The sequence below is a fragment of the Mycetomoellerius zeteki genome, unplaced genomic scaffold, assembly GCF_001594055.1.
Source record: "Mycetomoellerius zeteki isolate Tzet28-1 unplaced genomic scaffold, Tzet1.0 scaffold62, whole genome shotgun sequence".
Taxonomy (NCBI): Eukaryota; Metazoa; Arthropoda; class Insecta; order Hymenoptera; family Formicidae; genus Mycetomoellerius; species Mycetomoellerius zeteki.
Window position 1 is genome coordinate 2,350,471 of NW_017257632.1, and position 16,553 is coordinate 2,367,023.

At 34.0% G+C, this 16,553-nt stretch overlaps 2 protein-coding genes across 2 annotated transcripts; both read left to right on the plus strand.

Moving 5' to 3' along the window:
* The first annotated feature begins 659 nt into the window (after positions 1-659).
* LOC108728578 (major facilitator superfamily domain-containing protein 1) lies at positions 660-4,485 on the plus strand. Its single transcript, XM_018457201.1, has 7 exons — positions 660-1,216; positions 2,235-2,511; positions 2,609-3,025; positions 3,204-3,515; positions 3,605-3,717; positions 3,808-4,046; positions 4,196-4,485. Exons 1-7 carry the CDS (start codon positions 1,075-1,077, stop codon positions 4,238-4,240), a joined length of 1,545 nt encoding a protein of 514 aa, XP_018312703.1. The 5' UTR covers positions 660-1,074; the 3' UTR covers positions 4,241-4,485.
* A 1,511-nt stretch (positions 4,486-5,996) lies between these two features.
* On the plus strand, positions 5,997-11,945 carry ath (ATP-dependent RNA helicase DHX33). The gene is made up of 8 exons (XM_018457038.1): positions 5,997-6,232; positions 7,310-7,634; positions 8,012-8,304; positions 8,599-8,831; positions 9,161-9,511; positions 9,880-10,078; positions 10,275-10,551; positions 11,500-11,945. Exons 1-8 carry the CDS (start codon positions 6,012-6,014, stop codon positions 11,674-11,676), a joined length of 2,076 nt encoding a protein of 691 aa, XP_018312540.1. The 5' UTR covers positions 5,997-6,011; the 3' UTR covers positions 11,677-11,945.
* The last annotated feature ends 4,608 nt before the right edge of the window (positions 11,946-16,553 follow it).

The following is a 16,553-nucleotide window of genomic DNA, read 5'->3' on the forward strand; positions in this document are numbered from 1 at the left end:
AATATATCTTTAATGTAGGAAAGATCAGTTAAAAAATTTTTTTTCTGCAAAATAAAAAAATATTCAAAATAAAAAATGTTAAAAATAACAAATATTTTTAGACTTCCGTAAAATAAAATATAGGCCGGTATTCATAATCGGTTCTTATTTTAAGACTGTCTTAAGTAATGTCTTAAGTCGCTAATGCGGCCTTCTGATTGGTTCATGACTTCTTAAGGCGTCGTCTACAATATGCGAAGTAAGCTTGATTTAAGAAATAAGAGTAAGAAATTGATCAATCGCAGTCGATTATTCTTCTCGACTGTGATTGATCAATTTCTTACTCTTATGCCCGTATTCATAGTCAGACCTTATACTTGAGACTTCCTTAAATTTATCTTTAGATGCTCAGTAGCCAATGAAATAATTCGTAGAGCATCTGAAGATAAATTTAAGGAAACCTTAAATATAAGGTCTGACTATGAATACGGGCCTTACTTCTTAAACTAAGCTTACTACGTATATTGTAGACGGACCATAAGACTATACTTAAAACGGTCTTGAATATAAGATTTGACTATGAATATCTCCTAGAAGTATAAAAATTCAGTTACAAATAACTGAATTTTAGTTATTTGCTTTGTCCCGGTTGGTATACTTCGACTGATATTCCGAATAGGGATATTTTATCGCGTGTGAGAAAGCCTAGCGACCGATATGCCGATGTGTGTGTCTCGTTGAATGACGCATACCGACGCACCAACTGACTGATAGAATAACCGATCAACAATGACAGCACACAGCACTCGGCACTCTCGGCAGCAGCGTGCGACGCAATGATGCAGTGAGAGTTGTGAGAGTAGACGTCGAGATCGGCGTCGTTCCATCGATCGCGGTCGATCACCGGGTTCTTCCTTTTATTCGTTGGATTGTGTGCGTGATAATGTGAAAGGGGAAAGGACGCGACACAAATTTATCTTTATTTAGATTAGACTCTACCTGCGAAGTGATCGCGTGCTGTTCAAACGATAAAGCACGATACATCTTAAACAACAACAATTAAAGGCACATTGTGAGAACAATAACGTCAACGATATGGAGGGAGGCATGATGGACAACTCGGGCGGTGATAATTTGGACCGATCCGAGGACGAGGCGGCCCTTCAGGGATGCTGCAGCCCAAAAAAGGCGCCTTACCGATTTTTGGGCCTGGCGCTCATGTGTCTGCTTGGATTCGGTACAGACTTAACGTAAACGAAAACGTGAAATTGTTTACATCAAACGACGCGTCCTTTGTTTTTATTTTTTATCTGTCAACGCTCCGTGCCACGCCAGAATGGTGTCACCTGCCAAAGAGCGAGTTGTTATCGTGAATTATGACGACTCGGCGAACGAGATGTATAATCGATGAGTCTCGTTTGCTCATCGTGTGACTGATACATCGTCGCATTCCTCATTTCCGTGATTTATATTTATATGTAGAAATGTATTTTATTTAAAAAACGAGGTCACCTGAATCTAGAATTCTATTTGTTTTAATGCTGTTTGATATTTTTCAATACCTAGTATGATAATATTTTGCACTATTTATGGGCAACTTATTTAATATTAAAATTTCTAATATTAAACAAAATATACATATTTCAAACGAGATCATTTGCACGATTTTCGAATTTTATTTATTTAGTATTTTTTTAGTATCAAATGTAATAATTTCATATTTTATTCGTGTGGTATTTATTTAATATTAAAATCTCTGATGAGTAAAATCTAACTATATTTATAAAACATTGCTGTAATTATACTTTTTTCTATTTTATAAGAAATGTTTTAATTGTGATTTAATAGCCAAAATTTTATATATAGAAAAACAATAAAAAAAGAGAATAATTAGTTGAGCTGAAATAGAAATTGTTTAAACATATTCTCTATATTATGTCTTCTTGCTATTAATCACAGAGAAAAATTTGACATTGCTTAGATAAGGCATATCGTGAATGTCCTCTTTGTGCGGTTTATCACATTTTTTTAAAATATTGGCCATATGTTGTATAAGTAATATTATAATCTATGACACAATCGAACTATGCATACATGATAGGGTATCTTCGTTTATTAAAGCAAAGTAAAGCTTTTAGCACACAGAGTGATTTATTTCATTGAAAAGAGAAGCGCTAGATTTTTTATAAAATTTATTTAATGTTAGCATTATGATTCTAGCAAAAATTTCAATAGATGTATGTTTTTTATTTTAGGTTCGTACTTTTGCTTCGATAACCCTGGAGCATTGCAGGATAATTTTAAAACTGACTTGCAAATGTCGACTAGCACATTTGTTTTATTATATTCTATTTATTCTTGGCCGAATGTCATTTTATGCTTCATTGGTGGATTCCTGTTGGATAGCGTCTTTGGAATTCGATTAGGTACGGTGATATATATGGCACTAACATTAATCGGCCAGATAATTTTTGCGAGTGGCGCTATGATTGATGCTTTCTGGGTAATGATGCTTGGTCGATTTGTCTTTGGGTATGTTTTCAATATTATTTCATCGGAAATGCAGAATGTTTTAAAATTCATGTCCTTTTATAAGATCATCAAATTAATAATTGTTTCTTTTCTGCAGAATCGGCGCAGAATCATTGGCAGTCGCTCAAAATAGTTACGCGGTCCTTTGGTTCAAAGGCAAAGAATTGAACATGGTGTTCGGGCTGCAGTTGAGCTTCGCTCGAGTAGGATCGACCGTGAACTTCTTAGTAATGGAGCCAGTATACAATTACGTATCTCAGTATTATACGGGTCCACAGTGCATCGGCGTAGTTCTCTTTCTCGCATCCACTACCTGCGTGATGTCGATGATATGCGCCTGTGCATTGGGTTTTATGGATAAACGAGCAGAGAGATTGCTCCGACGAGGAGAAGGACAGGAGCCACAGGTTGTTAGTCTAAAGGACGTCAAGGATTTCAAGCCAATCTTTTGGTTGGTCGCGCTCATTTGCATTGCTTATTATGTCGCGATATTCCCCTTTATCGCTTTAGGAAAGTAAGTATTCGATAGCACTTATTGAATGGTACGACTTTTAAGTCGCATTAGCCAAAGTCCATATAAATTAATAATATCACATTAAAATTAATTTTAAAAACTAATTCTCTTATTCAATTTTTCATACATAATTATATATACAAGATAAAAAGATTAATTTTCGTTAATTTTGTTTCAGAGTATTTTTCGAGCGAAAGTATGAATATGAGCCATCCGCCGCAAATACAGTGAATTCTCTTGTTTATTCAATATCAGCGATAGCTTCGCCTCTATTAGGTTATTTAGTAGATAGAACAGGCAAAAACGTATCTTGGGTGTTTATTAGTATTTGTGTGACTATTATTGCTCATGGTTTGCTCGCTTTTACCTATTTGAGTCCCTATGTATGTATGGTTCTCATGGGATTGGCCTATTCTATGCTCGCAAGTAGTTTATGGCCTCTAATTGCTCTCGTGACGCCAGAGCATCAACTTGGAACTGCTTATGGAATGTAAATATCTATTCTTTAGTAGTCTCATTGTCAGAACAAAATACTGTTAAAAGAGTGTGCTAGAAATAAAATTAATATAATCTTTTTAGAGCGCAATCTGTACAAAACTTAGGTCTTGCTGTAGTCTCAATTGTGGCTGGCATTATTGTTGATAAAGGAGGATATTTAATGCTCGAGATGTTCTTCCTTGGTTGGCTCTGGAGTGAGTATTTTTGAGAACTTTTGGACATTCAAGCGAACAATTTTCACATAGAAATACGAAATTTAAATAACGTATTTTACGCTGTAACAGTTTCGTTGATAACCGCTGGTGCAATCTGGATGTCTGACATGGCAACAAGTGGTGGTTATCTCAACATGACACCAGGACAAAGGGAACGATATGAGACAGTTCAATGCACTCCTGAAAGTTTGGAACGAGAAAAATTGTTATCATCGGAATGCACATCGGATTTATCAGCTGATAGTCTTATGCAACCTCAATCTGATATCAGTATACGAAATCGTTATTTATCTCGTATTGGTGCAATGGTAAATCGATTCTCTTATAAAATAATATATATAGTCTTATTTTTTTTTCTGTAAAAAAAGGTGATAGACTGTAAAAACAAAAATATATACTGAAAAAAATCCAAATTATAAATCGTAATTTTTTAATAATGCACGTTTTTAAATTCTAGGTACCCCCACATGCGATTACACCAATTCATCGACCATTACGATGATAATTTAGCTGCAAATTTATGATACAAATAGGTGTGTAAAAATACTTTTAAATCTTTAAGAACAAAGTTGGCTCATTGTGTCTTCCTATTACACACAGCTTGATCTGTGATAATTTCGTAACGCGGCGCGCAATTTTATATGAGATTTCATATTAACAATTGCATTTAACAATAGCCTTTTTTCTTTGATAGTTTTGATCTAGATTACAATTATGTACGTCTATATAAAATTTTTAATAATTTGATGATAACACAATTGCATTTTATATCAATAATGATAGAATGTGAATCATTTTTTTTACCTCTAATTTAAAACGTAAGCGTTGCGAAATTACTTGTCCATAAAATACTTGACGTGTAATATATATTGATGTAATATAATAAATGTTTGATCTGACCATTGTCTTTTTTTTAAAATAAACTAACGAATTATATTAAAAAGCCATCCATTATTTTACTTTGACTGTATGTTTTAATATGCACATTTTAATATTCCCAAAGTTCTTTGATTATAAGACTGTTTAAGAGATTATATATATATATATATATACAGGGTGTTTCCAAATTAAATGGCAAAACTTCGGGAGCGTGTAGAGGAGTAAAAAACTAAGAAAAAAAGTCCTATAGACATATGCTCCTTTTTGCTTTGTTTCGCAGGAAATCACGAAAAAAGAAAAAAATATATTTAATTTATTATTTTAATTATTTTATTTATAAACTTTTTAATGAAGATTTTGTTCGAAATGTGCACCTCTTGCAGCAATACAAGCATTGCATCTGTCAAACACGGCTCTTGTAGCAGCCAGGCACTGTTCTTGCGATATTCTGTTCGCTGCAGCTACGATACGATTTCTCAAATGTTGCTCTGATATCAAGTAGAGAATTATATATAAATTTTTAAAAAAATGAAAATAAAATCGTAAACTTTTATAAATTCTGAAAGAGATTTTGAAAATTAGGGATTTGTGTGTGTAACTTCATAAAGCACACTCGCGCAGATTTTCTGATTTAATTATTTTTTTACAAGAGAACTAATATATCTTACATTTATAAATGTTTTATATCAATATATGTATTATAAATTATGTAAAATATATTAAAATATATATTTTATGTAAAACGTAATATTTCTACATATATTATAAAGTATATTTTTTTATGTTATGTATAAATAATTTAAAAGTTTGTAATCTTAAAAAAAAACACAAAATTATAAAAATTGCTAATATTTTGTTAATATAGTTATAATATTTATTATAAAATATTGGCCTTTATACACATATGTGAACCTTCTCGACTCCCCGGAAATACGTAACGCCAAGAATTCTTTGTCCACGCTGCACACATCTACTTGCATCCGGTATGCAAAAAATTTACAATAACTCGACATTTCGCACAGTGGTGTTCGGTGTTTTGGAGTATCTTTCTTCTGATTGGTCAACAAAACATTTGCAGAAAAGTGAATTGTAATCACACCCCTGGGGGTCTATTCTTGAAAAGAAACGTATATACGAAAGTCTAGGGAAATACGTTACGTATACCGTAGTATTTTCTTAGTTTTTCGTATACGTTTCTTTTCAAGAATAGAGCCCCTGGAGTGCAGATCCAGATACGCACGGCGCATGACAAGAGGGCGTATAGACGGTCAGCAGGTAGCAGCACGGAAAGACAGACGGAACAGCTGTAGCGCGCAACACGTGCTTACTGTGCAGCAAGTGATATATACGCAAATACGCGCTCGTCCGAGACGTTCTGAGTGGTTTGCAGCGAGATGAGGGTCCACGACGATACGGATCCCAAGTTCAGTGCGATGGGGAAGTCGAAATTGGCCATGAAGCGGCCCAGCACCGTCGTATTCCGCGAAAATCCCAACAAAGCGCAGAAAACGAACGATGACAACACAGTCGCGAATGCGACGAAGAATAGCGACAGGACGAACATTAGCTTGCACCAGCGGAGAAAATCGCTACCCGTTTATATACTCCGTAAACGGTAAGTTTCTCGAGGAACTACGAGAGAAAAGTGTGTATTTTTCACGCATAAAAGAAAAAAAAAGGATGATATCCGTGATGTCTATCCTGCAAGCATTGCATATACAGGATGTTTCAAAATGGAGGCTTAATCTGTATGGATTTGTTGATTGCGAATTAGCTAACGGAGATAATTTAGGATTTTAGGATAATTTCGTCACGACGTTTGCTCGCAGTCGATAAAGTAGAGAATGCAACTAATATTATGGTACTGTTGATCGATTTGTTTATTTACAACCTTATGCATTTTGTAAGAATTTGAGAAAAATATATACAGTATAAGTATAACCGTTATACATTATACATATAATATTAAGATGTTAGGAAAGATATTGAAAGCTACTGACTGATTTAAAAATGTATTCTTATATTATTTTTTATCTTATAGTATCAGGTAATAATCAAATTATATGTATATGTGTTAAAATAATATATAATTATTATTTAAGGGCATAAAAAATTTTAATAATTACTGAAAACAGATTTTATTATATCTACTAAAAAATAGTATATAGTTCTATATATAATTTTTATTCTGAAAAATTGATACTATACATTGTATCATTATATATCATATATATAAATGTCACATGATAACTTTTAAATTTTATTTTTGAAAAATTTTTATAAAAAATACAAATATAAAATTTTTTTTATATTTTATAAATATTACATAAGTAAAGTAGATATTTTGTTACATGTATTATTATATTACAAATGTTATATACAAGTAGAATTAATAACACAATCTGTTATATGTATATAATAGAGACACACATAAATAGGATTAATAATAACCCGACAAAAATATATATTAGATTAAACTATAATATATAAAATGTTTATCTCTATTTATCTCTGTTTATGTCGCAATAAATATTCCATTAATTTGACAAAATGTACTTTTACTTAATATTATATATTCTTTATATATTTAACACTGTATATTATTTTTTTATTATATATTTAACACTGTATATTATTTCGTTCAAATATCACTGTTTTTATTCAGGAGGAATAATCGTTTATGAATTTCCAGGCTGTTAGACGAGATACGTCGGCACAGTACTCTGATTATAATAGGCGAAACCGGCAGCGGTAAAAGCACGCAGATTCCACAGCTGTTACTCCAGGCCGGGATTGCTGGATCATCCGGTTGCATCGGCATCACGCAACCACGGAGGATAGCGGCGGTCAGCATAGCCCGTCGGGTTGCACAGGAACAAGGGGTGAAACCTGGAAAATTGGTGGGCTACTGTGTTCGTTTTGAAGATTGTACTTCATCACAAACGAGAATCAAATATCTGACGGACGGCATGATGGTTCGAGAGGCGATGACCGATGAGATTCTGTCGGATTACTCGGTATATTATTATATTATTATCACGCTTAAGCAATGCGATCATTTGTAGAAGAGCAAGATTGTATTTCAAAATTAATATAACAACGAAGTTTTAAATAAAATTTAGGTTGCAACAAAAAATATTATCATAATATCTGTAATTTACATGTATTATGCAAACTGTTCTGGAATTAATCTATTTTAAATTGAGTTCTGATATATTAGACATTTTAATATTTTAACAAAAAATAAAAATTGAGGATTTTCAAGATACTATTATATTTAATTTCCTCTAGATACTAATTTCCATGAAATGTAGAAAATCTATTTAAACATTCTTTTTTGCTGCTTATCAGATTACCTACCCAATTATTGCATAAGTTTATAACTTTGCAACAGGTAGTGATACTGGACGAAGCTCATGAGCGATCTGTGCACACCGACGTTTTATTCGGGGTGGCGAGACGAGCGCAGAATTTGCGCAAATTGAAGAATTTACCGCCCTTAAAACTTTTAATTATGTCGGCCACAATGGACCCCGTTAAATTCAAGGAGTATTTCCAGGCACCGGCGTTGTATCTAGAGGGCCGTCAGCATCCCTTGAGAATTTTTCATGCCGTCTCCTCGCAACAGGATTACGCATTCGCTGCGCTAGCCACGGCGTTTCAAATTCACCGCGAAGCACCCGCAAAGTAAGAACAGCACGAAATTCTAACATGTAATATAAATTATGTATTCTAGAGAGAACATATATAGGAATAGATAATGTGATAGTATGTTAAAGAATTTATTCTTTCCAAAATGATTACAGTTTTATCATATACTTTTTTATTCATAACCCTGAAATCAATTTTTTATAAACTAAAATATGTACGAGATGAGGGTCGGGATTAAACTCGAAATCTATCGATTATAAATTAATGGCTCTTACATAGCTGCACACATGCCAATATATTTTAGTAAGTTTTTAATCTTTGATTTTCTAGTGAGGATATTCTCATCTTTTTGACCGGTCAAGAAGAAATAGAAGCGGCTACAATAGCCGCTCGACAAGTGGCTAAACAATTAGACGGACAGGAGTATCCGCCTCTGAAAGTCTTTCCTTTGTACGCGGCACTGCCTACTCATCAGCAGTTGGAAGCTTTTAAAGCTTCGGCGCCCGGAATGCGGAAATTAATATTATCGACAAACGTCGCCGAGACATCTGTCACGATTAGCGGTACGTATATATATCTTCACCCTCAATTTTTTTCTTAATTTTCTAAATAAAAAAATTGAAGGAATAAAAACATTTTTATCAGCGCTAAGGTTTTTTTTTTACGCTAGATAATTATAAAGATAAGACAAGACTTAAAGGAAATTTATTTTTAAAAGCTTTTTGTAATGTTTTTCCAACGCGATAACTGAAGCGGCATACTACACGAGATTAATTGTTATTTTTAACATCGCGCTTATTTGAACATTAATTATATATTAATAGTTACTATTTTCGACCTTACTGATTAAAATCTAATCTGAGTACTTAATACAGAAGTTAAATATATGTAGGAATTCATCACGTGATCGATACCGGTGTGGTCAAAGCGAGAACACATCACCCAACAACGGGATTAGACGTATTGAGGGTTGAGAAAATTTCACAAGCTCAAGCCTGGCAAAGAGCAGGTAGAGCTGCTCGCGAAGCATCAGGCAAGTGTTATAGAGCTTATACACGAGAAGAATTCGAAAAGATGAAGGATATGCCAATACCAGAAATTCAAAGATGTTCTCTCGCGGGAGTCGCTCTACAACTGCTCGCTATCGGCGTTGACATTACCACCTTCGATTTCATGGATAAACCGCCCAAGGAGAGCATAGACGTGGCCGTGAACTGTTTAGAAAAGCTGGGTGCAGTTAAAGGTAATACTACCGATATCTCTATTTACTATTAAAAACATTTTCTTCAATACATTTATCCGTTTAAAGAAAATAGGGATTCTACTTATATAGATATATCAGTTATATACTTATTAAATTATATTTACTAAATTTCTTATTTATTTTTATTAGTGTTATTTTTTAAATAAAAATTTTGTCATTTAATATTAAATCAAAATATGATAGATTTTTTTTCATATTGAGATTGAGATCCGATGAAAGAAAACGATTGATCAGCGTTAAGACAGTTGAGACTGTTCGCGTTTTTATTTCGTTGTATCGAGCAAGATGCGAATAATGGGAATTGTTTCGATAGAGACAATAAATTCTTATATAATCCCTCCTAAAAGGATCTCCACCACAGTTGACTACACTCGGCCGAACGATGTCACTTTTCCCGTTAGACCCTCGATTTACCAAAGTGATCCTCGCGTCGGTGGAACACAGGTGTTTGGAGGAAGCACTGACGGTTATTGCTTTATTATCCGGAGAATCGATTTTCATGGATCCGCCTACGAAGAGAGAACAGGCTTACAATGCACGTTCACGGTATGGCCCTTGCCGGCAATATATTTATCGTCTAAAAATACACACTAAGTAGAAAGATGAAATCAAAATCAAATTTATACTAATTATTGTTACGGAGTACTGTATCCGCGATAGAGTGCATTTTCCATCAAAATTCGCGATTGGCTACGTAAGTTATTATTTAATGTTGCTCGAGTAACTCATTGGGGAATTCCAGATTTGCCTCGCCTGAGGGGGATCACGTAACGTTGTTGAATGTGTTCCGAGCATACCAAAGCACCGCGCAGAAGAAGGTGTGGTGCCATGAGAACTTCTTGCACCATCGAAATCTGGAATACGGGTCGGAAGTGAGGCAACAGCTTGCGGCGTTGGCGGAACGTGCGAATTTGGAGAAGGCGAGCTGCGGAACGAATACGAAGCAACTTAGAAAAGCTTTTCTCGAGGGATTATACGAGAACCTCGCTGAGCTGCAAAGGGATCAGACGTATGTCACGGTAAGTAAATGTTCTCTTTCATGCGTATATAATAGAGAGTTTTTGCAATAACGTGAATCCAGATACGGTGAACGCTAAAGTCACATTATCCTTTTCTTCATTAGTCGTTAAGAAGACTGTAACCTGATCTTTCGTTCATCGTATCGGGATAAACTGTATTGCAAAAACTCCCTATTATTTCTGTATTATTATATTCTTCTTACTGCCAATTTTCTAATATTATAAAATTGTTCTTTCTTTTCCCTGTTTATTATAAAATATGTAGAAATAATTTATATATATGTATATTATATATACATATACAGGGTGTTTCATTTTAAGTGATATGGTCGATTATCTCGCGAATCGATGATTTTATTGAAAAATTTTTCGAACAAAAGTTGCATGGTTTGAAGGGGGACACATGATGGAAATGTGGACTTGACCTTGAGTGACCTTGTCAAAATCAGGTCAAGGTCATTAATGTTTTTTTAAAACATCGATTCATGAGATAATCGACCATATTATTTAAAATGAAACACCCTTATATAATATATCATGAAATAACATAAATTATAGAATTTTCTTCTGATTAAAAGGCTCTTATTTTTAATAAATACTTATTATTAAAATATGTTATATTGCATAATGATTAATTTTATAGAAAAGTATCTTTTATCACATTGATATCTTGAAACTTTCATATTTTCAATATTTCTCTTTATGTCATTTTAGCGAACTTTAATCAGCAGATTATTGATTAATCATTTCTTTCTCTTTCATTCATTTTACAGTATTTACTTTTTTCTTTGAATGATAAAGATTTAAGAAGCAGCCATGAAGAATACGGGCAGAAATTCTAAATAATTTCATTTTTATCTTTATATTCCTCTATTGTTTGTATCTGTGCTTTGCTCGAGTTTCTAAGCAAAGAGAATATCGCGTAATGGCATTACGCATTCGGTATAGGTGTACTCGAAGCAGCCGGTAACCATACACCCTTCCTCGACGTTGCACGGTACGAAGCCACCGTTACTGCTATTCACTGAGGTCGTAGCCACCGGGAGATGTTACCTTCGCGGTCTGTCTGTCATCGATCCGGCGTGGTTGACGCAAAAGAACATCGGCTCTGGGAAACGCGACTGACGCAATTTTTTATCTTACGTTTTATTTATACAGATCTTATTTTTGTTGACGTAAAGTGGAACAATTGAGGCCACTGAGTAATGAGAACGATACAGTGATCTTTTCGAAATTGATAATACGAGAATATAAAAAAGATTACTGCATATGTTTTACGTGTATATTTATTCAGCGGTTTCAATTACGCCACTTAGCTCTCTCTCATAAGAGCGCAATTTTGTTGTAGATATATATGTGATTAAGAATCATCTTTTCTACTACTTGTACACTTTAAGCGCTGTTATTAAATTTAGTTAATATACATTTTAATTATCGTATGTATATGTGCTGCGTTTTATTTATTGTCTTTTTCGATTTGAAATTCACTTCTTCAACACGCGCCTTCGCGCATATCCTTACTCGAATGTATATTTGCTATCTTCATTTTCCAATTCAACGCAGAACAAATACTTCTTAAGTAACAATACCCAATATCCTTTACAGTTCACATAGACGTCTGAATGAAAAGAAATCTCCATTCAACGTTTAATCTTACTTCCCTATTCTTATATTTTTTCATCCTTTTTCTCCTACACATACCTAACATCTTGTTTTCATAAAGCAGGAGCCGAACGAGTTTTAAACATTTACGGGTGTTACGATAAATTGAAAGAATACTTATCGGTGGCTCGGCAAGTTTGGATCAATTTTACGGTCTGCGGGCTCGCTGCGAAGAAATCCGGCGAAATATTCTCATCTGGAGATTCTGGAGGACTTAACCAGACCCACGCACGCTTAATGCTCGTTGATGGTAAGTACAGCGAAACGATTTAATAGCGAACGAAATTTCGCGTGCCCTGGCAAAGTAGTAGGTAAATTTAGCCACGAATGTTATGCGGGGGTGTTACGCTTATAGCTGCGCATTTACCCGGCACTTATCGCGCTCTGTTTCGCGTTATGCGTATCGGATAATTATGGTCTGAGCGGAGAAAGAGTATTGAATTTGTAGCTACGGCACGAGCTAATCACCTCGAACGAGTCGAGGGCGAAGAAAGCGCAGTTCGACCTTTTGCAGCCGTGACGTCGGCTCCGCAAATTTTCCATTAGATTAAAATTTTAACATTCATACATTCTGTAGCTTTTAACCCATCTCGTTATTTTATTTGCATTAGTGCAATTTTAGCAGAATTAAAACAATTTTACTTATTATAAATATCAAATATAAACTTCTTGTCGTGATAAAATGTAAATAAAAATAAATTCTAACGTTTTTGTACAGGACGTGGATTAAATATTGCAATTTAACAATTTTGTGAAGGTATATGAGTTTATTATATCTCGCTTTAATTATAACACAAATAAAGCAATCGATCGTATCATTTAACAATAGACATTAAATGTCTATTGTTTATGTGGAAATTATTATATGTGAGAAGCAAGAAATTTTCAAAATAGCTTTAATAATAACGCAAGTAAAAGAGTTAATTGTTTGATATTACATACCCATCATTTGTACAAAAAAGATTACACATGCACGCAAGAAACGCTGCTGAATCTAATTATTTTTTTCAGATACTCGAAGATCATTTTCGTCTGGCATATACTGTTTGATATTAAAAAAGCAACGATAACCTAATCTCTTAAGTTAAATAACGTTTTGTTATTTTTAACTTCCATGTGTGTCAAAATTTACAAATTAATCCATTCCTGCAGTTAATTTCAAAGTAAATAACATCCATATTAACGTATGCACTTAGTAAATAATAAATTAAATGTGAATCAAATTTAATACATTTTGGGTTAAATTGTTTAACTCCATTGTTTTAATTAAATTAATGATATGCTGAGTAGGAAAACAGCGATGATCTATAGAAATGATTATAAAAATAACTCAAATTGGATATAATTTGACATTATGAATTTAACAGTATGACTCGTATTCAAATTCTCTGAAAATATATATGTTATTTATTTAATTCTATACACAACCGCATAGACAACCTATCCACAGGTTCAGTTTAACGGCAGCTTTATACCGGGATGTTCGCCGATACAGAGTAGATCCAATATAGGATTAAATCGTCACGGAGTTAGTTATATGACATGAGGATATTCGCTCGTCGAGCTAGGATCGAATTATATCTCTTTTCTCGGTCTCTCATCCTCTCCGCTTGCAGTAGTTGTACAAATAGCTGTCTCTTTCTTTTTTCTGTCTCTCGTGTTAGTCTTAGAAATCCATTTCTTGTTACTCTTCTCTTGTATGATCTCTACCCCTTTTTATTTCTTCTCCAAATTTTATTTTTATTTTTTCTTTGGAATTTTTTTACTTTATATCATTATTTTATTTTTTCTTTATATTATTTTTCTTATGTCCTTGTTATTTTTCTTTACTTATATTATTTTTGTATGTTTTTAAAGGACTTGCCATAGAACGATATAATAGATATTTATCTTTCTCTTTCTCTTTCTTTTTCTTTTTTGATTCTCTGTCTCTTTTATTTATTTTCTTAAAAAAGTCGCATTTGGCGACGTCGTCCAGGATGATGATGATGATACTAACAAACTTCACCGACTCGCGATTTCACCTTATCGCGTTGTTGGATGTCTACCTAGAATCCTCATTGTATAATGATGATCTTCAATGTTCCGTTTTTAGACGATCTTTTTTCCAGCAAGAGAGATAAGTAAAATTTATTTGATTATAGAAGAGAAAGCCATATTTCAACACTCGCACGCTTACAATCCGGACTTGGATAATATAGATGTAGCAGTAGAATGAAGGTGCCTTTAGGGTACAAATAAAGTGAAGCTTTATAAGTACTTATAGGATCTCTACTTTAAGGGGATCCTAAAGCCGTCTGTATTACCGGCTAAATCGTAATTTTTGTATAACAAATACTTTTTTCCTCTTTCACAGATTCAAAAATCCTTTTCCAGGATTAAAGTATACACATTAATACGTGTTTATGAAGTGGATTATATTATCTGAGTTTATGTCGAGAACGACAAAAAATTTTTCTTAAGATTTTTTAATTTCGAAATTTTTTGTCGTTTCGGCATAAATTCCACCTTACAAACACGTATTTAATTCTGGAAAAGGATTTTCGAATCTGTCAAAGAGAAAAAAAGTATTTATAATACAAAAATTACGATTTAATCGGTAATACAGACGGCTTTAGGAGCCCCTTAATCTAAACACTTGAAAAATTGGAGGGCACTTTGCGAGCCTTTCAACTATCAATCTACCATCAGTATCTAATTTCGCTCTCGAAAACAATGGCGCATTATAGATTTTTAGTCTAAAAGTAATTATCCGTAATTTTTTTCTGTGTTGATGACACCGATACTATTATATCTCGTCGGTGGCAATAATGATTCGCTTTGCGAGAATTTAAGTTCACGAAACAATTGTATCGAGTAGTCGCTATAAGAAGCAATCCCGGCTCCTCCCATTAAGCCCATGTTTACGCGGACAGACGGATCGTAAGTTGTAGAACATATTACACAATGTCGTACTTTTGTCATATTTTTCCGCGATTATAACATAAAAGCCCTCCGTTTTTCACAAGAGCATGGGATCCCGCGCGAGGGTGAATCTGCGTCAGAGACCCCCTTAAGTCCGATAAATAATCGTCGCGAGATGAGACACGAGAGAGGAGAGGATCTTTCATCCTTGCTATCTAGGTTCCTAAGAGCCATCGCTATCCACCTGTACAGGGGTGCCCGTGCAAACTCGCGACCGGCTTGCATCCGGCGTGATTAAGAATTAAATATTTATGAGCACACCGACTCCGCATCAGCAGCTGTATCACGCTTTCTTCAGGGATTCACTCCCGTTGATAAGGCACTCTTGTTATGAATAGAGAGCGAGATACCAGATAAGCACGCTGAAAGCGGACGAAAATAGGCTTTCCGTCGACGCTTCGAAAGCATCGAGCTCTTTCTCTTTCCTTCCATCCTTCTTTCTCTCTCTTTTGTCTCTCCCTACAATCTAGTGCAGTTTCCGTAAAGACGATCCTTTGTGAGGACGTTTAAGAGACTCCGTAATGATGAATTTCACTGTGAATGATCTGACTTGTCGTTCCACAAAGCGATGTGACGCTCGTAGACGAGCTAGATAGTCCAGCTCATTCGCGAAAAACAAACTTCAACTACTTTTCTTTTTCTTTTTTTTATCAAGTGTCCAAGGTGATCCTCATTGATCTGCCAGGATGTTAACATGAAGGAATGAAAAAGATGCATGTCGCGCGTATTTCGGTCACCTACATAATTAACTGGTTCCATTTACTTCCATTTTGCTGCGCCTTTTATACCCTTGTCCACGCTTTTCACACACTTTTCTTTACGACCGCCTACGGGAACCCCATGATTGATCTATCCCCGTTCCTGTTTACAGTTCTTTAACCTGTTCTAGCAGGACGTTATAGTAGCTGACACTTATAATAGGAATACGACTCTGTCTATCGCAAAAACTATTGCAAAAGATCTGAATGATTTTATGATAATTCTCATAAGTCATGTACCTCTATCTATTAATAACTTTTCAAAGCATACCTCTAAAAAAGATCTAAAAAGATCCAGAAGAATTTAAGTATAAATTGTATTTAGTTCTTCATCATTTGCAACATTTTTTTAATGACTCTATATAATTATATTTCATTTGTTACAATTTTTTTTAATATGTTGTGTATCAAGTAAAGTGAGAAATGTGTTGTTTTATATGATTTAAAATATATATTATATATTTTTTAATTTTACTTTAATTTTCATGATATCTCTCTCTTACATTATTCTTACATTTCCATTTTATGTATCTTGCATTATTCTTACAATTTGAGAAAATATTCGTATATTTTTAAGAATGCTAGGTTATAGTAAAAAAGATAATTTGTTTTTTTTTA

Bases quoted from the DNA above. Each gene is read 5' to 3' on its own strand.
- ath (XM_018457038.1), top strand. From the start codon at position 6,012: ATGAGGGTCCACGACGATACGGATCCCAAGTTCAGTGCGATGGGGAAG. The intron at 8,305-8,598 runs GTAAGAACAGCA...TTGATTTTCTAG, and splicing joins CACCGCGAAGCACCCGCAAA to TGAGGATATTCTCATCTTTT. The intron at 8,832-9,160 runs GTACGTATATAT...AAATATATGTAG, and splicing joins GACATCTGTCACGATTAGCG to GAATTCATCACGTGATCGAT.
- LOC108728578 (XM_018457201.1), top strand. From the start codon at position 1,075: ATGGAGGGAGGCATGATGGACAACTCGGGCGGTGATAATTTGGACCGA. The intron at 2,512-2,608 runs GTATGTTTTCAA...TCTTTTCTGCAG, and splicing joins CTTGGTCGATTTGTCTTTGG to AATCGGCGCAGAATCATTGG. The intron at 3,026-3,203 runs GTAAGTATTCGA...ATTTTGTTTCAG, and splicing joins CCCTTTATCGCTTTAGGAAA to AGTATTTTTCGAGCGAAAGT.